The sequence below is a fragment of the Centroberyx gerrardi genome, chromosome 21, assembly GCF_048128805.1.
Source record: "Centroberyx gerrardi isolate f3 chromosome 21, fCenGer3.hap1.cur.20231027, whole genome shotgun sequence".
NCBI classification, from domain to species: domain Eukaryota; kingdom Metazoa; phylum Chordata; class Actinopteri; order Beryciformes; family Berycidae; genus Centroberyx; species Centroberyx gerrardi.
Window position 1 is genome coordinate 12,667,669 of NC_136017.1, and position 6,000 is coordinate 12,673,668.

Genomic DNA, 6,000 nt, shown 5'->3' on the forward strand with positions numbered 1-6,000 from the left:
CTAGGGTGACTAGACTTTAGGGAGTTTATGGGGGAATCTAAAGAGATGAATTCTGACAAAAGTTGAAATGCAAAGGTTTGTGTATTTTACTGGTGGAAGCTGTCCACATGTGATAACAGAATCTTCCCCTTCCCCTTCCCAGGTATGCTGTGGGCATCGCCTACAAGTCAGCCCCCAAGCACGAGTGGATCGGCAAGAACTCCGCCTCCTGGGTGCTCTGCCGCTGCAACAACTCCTGGGTGGTCCGCCACAACAGCAAGGAGCTGGCCATCGAGCCCTCGCCCCACCTGCGGCGCGTGGGCGTCCTGCTGGACTACGACGCCGGGTACCTGACCTTCTACGACGCCGTGGGCTCGCAGCACCTCCACACGTTCCACGTCTCCTTCGTCCAGCCCGTGTGTCCCGTGTTCAACGTGTGGAACAAGTGTCTGACGGTTCTCACCGGTCTGCCCATCCCCGACCACCTGGAGGGACTGGAGCCCCACAGCTAAAAACTACATCTGGAATGAATCGGCCTAAACTGGTCCCGATCACACAGTGCTAAAGCTGCACTAGGCAAGATTCTTATGTAAAAATACACCCGTCTTACCAGCTTAAATCATGAAGTGGGGCTGCAATAGAGAGGACCGTCCCATCCTCTCGAATTGAGACCCTGTAGATTCGCTCTGTTTGTCCAAATTAAACTCTGGTGTCGGGTATGAAAACTTCTCCGCCCACAATAAGTGACAAATCGAAACTTAAGAGCGAAATACAAACTGTCTCCTAAACAGCAGCAAGTGAGCGCTCTATCTAGAGAAAGCTGGACTCACCAACATTACATCTTTTATCCCTGTCGTCCCTTTGGTATCCTTTGGTATAAAATGATCACAGACCGGCTGGGTTGGCAAACATAAGCGTACTTTGTGCAGTTTACTGACCTCACATTACATAATTCTGGGGTTAGGGTTAGTCCACAAAATTCAAACAGTTCCCTCTCGCTGCCATTTGGGGCCGCCTACGTGCAAAGTAGCCTAGCGCAGCTTTAAAGCCCAAAGACTAAGAATCAATGCCTGGAGCGTGATTTCATGTAGCTTCTCAAAGTTGGAGTGTTTTTAGGTGAGTGACCAGGTCCAGTCGAATATATTTTTTATCCTGGTTACAAAAAGCAGTCCAGGTGATTGACTGAAATCCCAAGTTGATCCAGACTAGACCAGGACAAATTGGACACTGTTGAGCCGAACCTCCCCACTCCAAGGCACTTGGGGCCATGATAGACATACTTGTACCAAGGCCACTAGGAAACAAGCCACAAATCAATTCTTTATTTTCTTTCTACAACCACCTTATCAGATCTAGCACTTTGAAAAACCCTGGAAGAACACACACACACACACACACACACACACAACCAATCACAGTTGTAAAGGTCGGAATAATAGATGTATATTTTGTAAATTCATAGCAATTATCCTCAACTTTCCCTCATGCATCAAAAAGGAACCAAAGTAGCCATTGCTGTCTATTCAGATGTCTTTACATGAGTTTTTTTTTAAGTTAAAAGATGCTGAATTATTTTAAAAAAGTGACAGAGGAAATAGCATTAAAAATAGCATTAACTACAGAAGTTCCTATAAATGTAGATGACTTCCTTGTTTTTGCACATTGTTCATACTTTATTTATGTTTTTTTAGGTAACGCCAGGGAAAACCTAATTAATTTTGGTGCAATTAACATGAGTTAATATTTGGGAAAGTATTGTGTTCTGTTTGAATTATCGTGTTCATTTCCTTTTTTGTCAGTCAGACAAGTTCTCCCGTTATGATTTTATGCGATACATAATGTGAGTTGTGTTACAGTTGTAACCCTAGGTTACTATAGGAACTAAGGGGTGAAGTGCACATGTAAGCATTTTTAAATCATTTTTTCTCACTTTTCTATGAGACAAACATTTGGTTTGGACATGTTTGCGTTGGTATGTCAATACCCCTGAACCGTGTATTTTTTTTTTTTAACAGTGTCTTTGAATATTACCATTTCAAAATGACTCACATCTTTATTCTTCTTTTCCGCATGGGCGTCTTTCTCTTTTTCAGTTTTTACATGCAACTTACTTAGGTCAAAAGCTCAACTACGCTTTATACAAGTCAATGAAAACACACCTCCTTCACTTTTTTATGACAACACAGCTATGTACAGGATTTGCCCTGGGACTTGTCGCACAATGATGATGTCATTAGGGTGCACCTCATTCTTCACCTCAGCCATCATTACACAAAGGTCAAGACCCTGAAACTGAATCCTCCCAAAAGGGATATTATTGGACATTTCTACATGTAATAACATTTAACATGTTACAACGACAGAAACGGCACTCAACAGTGTAAATAGAATGGTTTTGTTGTATTTCTCATTTTTTTTGGTTGTTTTTTGTTTCAATACCAGGTACACTTAAATATATTTGTCTTCCATGAGTTGTTTCGGATAAACAATCTATTCTTAAATTTTATGTTTCATTGGCAATAAATTGAACTGTATGTTTCATTGTATCTAATGCAACTATATGCTACATAATTTAATGTTTCCATTTGAACTTTATGACCATGGTGTTATATGTTCTGTCTCTGTGGACACTTTTAAGGAAAAGAGGATATGAGTGCTTGCATCACCGTGCAATTTTTCTGTAGCAGTTTGTCTGCGATAAGCATATGAGAAGGTCAAAAAATAAAGAGGTGATCTACTCTTTTTGTTCACCCATTTTTCTTTACTGATCTTCCTTTTCATGTAAAGGTGTGCTTTTTCATCCCTTGAAGCAATTTAGCGGTATGAGAATGTCAAGAGCCGTTTTCGTAAAGCAAGTCGGGTTGAAATGTCAAGAGCCATTTCTTTCTGGGTGAGGTAGAAACCAAGATCACTTTCTGGGAAATTCAAGATGTCTCAACATCCATAAGTTTAGACAGGCGGGAGTCCCAATTGGGAAAATTTGTTTGTGTGTGGTTGTAGTGCTCTTAATTAAAAGGAAGGCACTTAACCCCCAAATGCACCAGTCGCTATAAACACATATATGTTCTTAGTCAACTGATTCCATTTTAAAGTTTATATCTAGTGGTTTTGGTGCAAGATGTGGACACCAGGAGCCAAATTCAGGGCGGTCAGTCACTTCTCAGACACAAACACTTAACAGCGCTCTCACCTCACGTATTGAGTGATGCTCGCTTGCACGCTGTTACAATTTCACAAATGTGTGTGAGCTTTGCAACTGCAGTGGCAAATATGTGTGACATATCGCAGCAAATAGTTACAGCTGGAGCTAGCAAGTGAGAGCGCAAGTTTTGCGTAAGAGGTGTGGAATAAAGTTTGGGCAGTGCTAACGAAATGGCGCTCTCATCGTATGTTGAGTGATGCTAATTGCTTGCTTGGTGTTACAGTCTTGCTAATGTGTGTAAGCTTTATACCTGCATCTGTGAGAGAATATCATTTTTTGCTGCCGAATATTATAGGTAGCTACAACTACGTTGAGCTAGCAAAGAAGTGTTGTGCAACAGGTGTGGAATTTAAGTTTGGGCAATGCTAAGCTAACAGGCTACTATGTTATGATACTGAAAGACAGCTAACCTAGAGTGTAGCAATATAGTAGAGTGAATCTATTCTATTCTTCACGAAAATACATTGTCAATGATGTGGTTATCCTCATTATTCCAGGACTGTAGTAACTGCAGCTACTGCAACAGTTGATGCTGCACTAGCTAGGCGCTGTGGGACTGGACAACATCCGTGCTTGTTCTTCCACGTTAGTTCTTCCCTCCATTGAATCATCAAGGCAAATGCTAATGTCGAACCCTAAGTTTAGACCTCAAGTTGTTGAGTTCACTCGAGCTTATCCGGAGAATTTCCCGTGGAAAAGGAAGTTGTTGAGTTTATCATGAGAACTTCCCGTGGACATCAGGGACTCTTCCTGATTTACCAGGAGCCAATTGTTTTTAGATGACAGGGTTCAGCGGGGTCCCACCGATGAACACACAGTATTAACTGAACCTCTGTTTGTAGTTCACAGGGTTCAGCGATGTGAACGGGCAAAATTAGTTTACCCAGTGCTACACACAGCAAACAAGCAAAGAACAGAACACAAACACAACTCACTGGTTGCCTTCCTCAAACATGGACGTGTGTGTGTGTATGTGTATGTGTGTGTTATAATTCTGCCTATAATACAGAAGATATGTGGAATGTAGCATGTGTAAGCTTTTCTCTGTTATCGCCAAATGCACGGTAACAGCCATCAGTTATCCTTTACTTTCTATAGCTGCTCAGTGAGAGATACACTTTAATTGGTTTCTCTCCCCAGTGCTTTTGCCAGTTAAGAGATTTATTAAATTGTGCCTAGGAATTCAGCCTGAGAAACATTCAGCACAACACAATGAAAGCACAAACCAGATCATTTGGGTTACTGTTTGTATAGTGCCATGATTTAATTAGCATTTGAATGTGCGGTCGCTACTAATTTCACAGTATTGTATCCATGAGAAAATCATACCGATGGCATGTTACATGTACAGCACAGGAGATGTATTGGACATTCTAAAGAGACATAATATGAGGCCATCTCTGATAATATTCTCTGAAAGAAGCAAACCAAGGATAATTCCCTCTTGGTTCTGATATCTGCGTATTTTCTATTCATACCATGGCTATATTATGGTGGTGTGTCCGTTGGGTCCCTACATGACAAGAAGCCATGTTTTAATCAGCATAGCCCCCAAAAGTCTAAATACTCAAAGGACTAAATTCATTAATTCACTGTGGTCATTCTGTAGTGTTAGGTATGCCTTGAGATTTGCTCAAATCATTGTCAAACAATTCAATTCACTTTATCAAAAATACAATTCTCAGATTCTGACCTTTACGTCCAAGTTAATGCAATTAAAGCCAAGTTCAGCAGTTAAATGTGCTTACTGACCCTCTTTGTGTTTCCATACAAGACTTTGCGTGGCATTTTCAAGCAATCGATAACTTAATGCGTCTTGGGAGTTTTGCTGTTTGGCTGAAATGCACCACAAAGGTTGAAAACCGCCTTTTATATTAACCTTTACCTAGGGAAGGCTTTGCTGAGCGTGCATGCTGCTTTTCTGCACCGCCCCGCTTCACACAGAGTTACACACCTTATATTCACACCTGGGACCTGGTGTGGAGGGCAACGCACAATTTTCCACTGCTGGCCGCTGTGCAACTCCACAGCAGCAACTGGAGGTTAAGTGCCTTTTGTCCCTCAAGGGCACCTTGACTGTACTTGGGGAGGGAGGAGAGACTGTTACTCATTCGATTTCACCACCCAGACTTTCCCCGCTGCTCTAGGGATTTGAACCACTGACCTTCCTTCACAAGCCCACTTTTCTATCTTTTAGGCTAGCGATGTCCCACTTTTTTACTTAGCATCAGACCAAAGTTGGTGGAGTGTTTCAATTTTCTCCCATTCTTTGTACTATACCACTGAAAATACTTGTATGGGCAGTCTTGCTGCTCTGAATTCCCCAGAGGGATTTTTTTTTTTTTTTTTTAGCCAAGCCACAGCACAGCGAGAAAGACACGACAAGACACAGCCTCTGTTCCCATGGGGGATATTCTGGGCTATTCTGTGTGTATGTGTGTGTGTGTGTGTGTGTGTGTGTGTGAGTGGGGGTGTGTGTGTGTGTGTGAGATCGGGCAGTGCTTTTATCACCACCCTGTCATATTCAGACTTAACCCCTGCCTATGCACTTGTCATTTGTGTGTGCATGTGTGTGTGTGTGTGTGTGTGTCTGTTGTGTGGTATGTGAACTGTCTCTGGCCTAACACATCAGCAGCATTCATGACTGAAGGCACATAGCAGTGGCTAATGGCAGGTTGCCATTGAAGGCACATATGCATTGGCAACATTTTCAGACAAATGCAGAAAGGCAACAATAATAATAGCAATTCATTGGAATAAGCAAATGGGACAGAAGCAAGTAAGATACTGGACAAGCTATAAGGAACAAAAAGTACAAT

The 6,000-nt window shown here is 41.9% G+C and overlaps 1 protein-coding gene across 1 annotated transcript in view; it reads left to right on the forward strand.

Moving 5' to 3' along the window:
- Positions 1-2,704, forward strand: part of LOC139914393 (E3 ubiquitin-protein ligase Midline-1-like) — a 49,966-nt gene extending 47,262 nt beyond the window's left edge. The window contains exon 10 of the mRNA XM_071902708.2: positions 143-2,704. Within this exon, the coding sequence (XP_071758809.1) occupies positions 143-491 (349 nt within the window). The 3' untranslated portion in view covers positions 492-2,704. The remainder of the gene's footprint in view (positions 1-142) is intronic.
- The last annotated feature ends 3,296 nt before the right edge of the window (positions 2,705-6,000 follow it).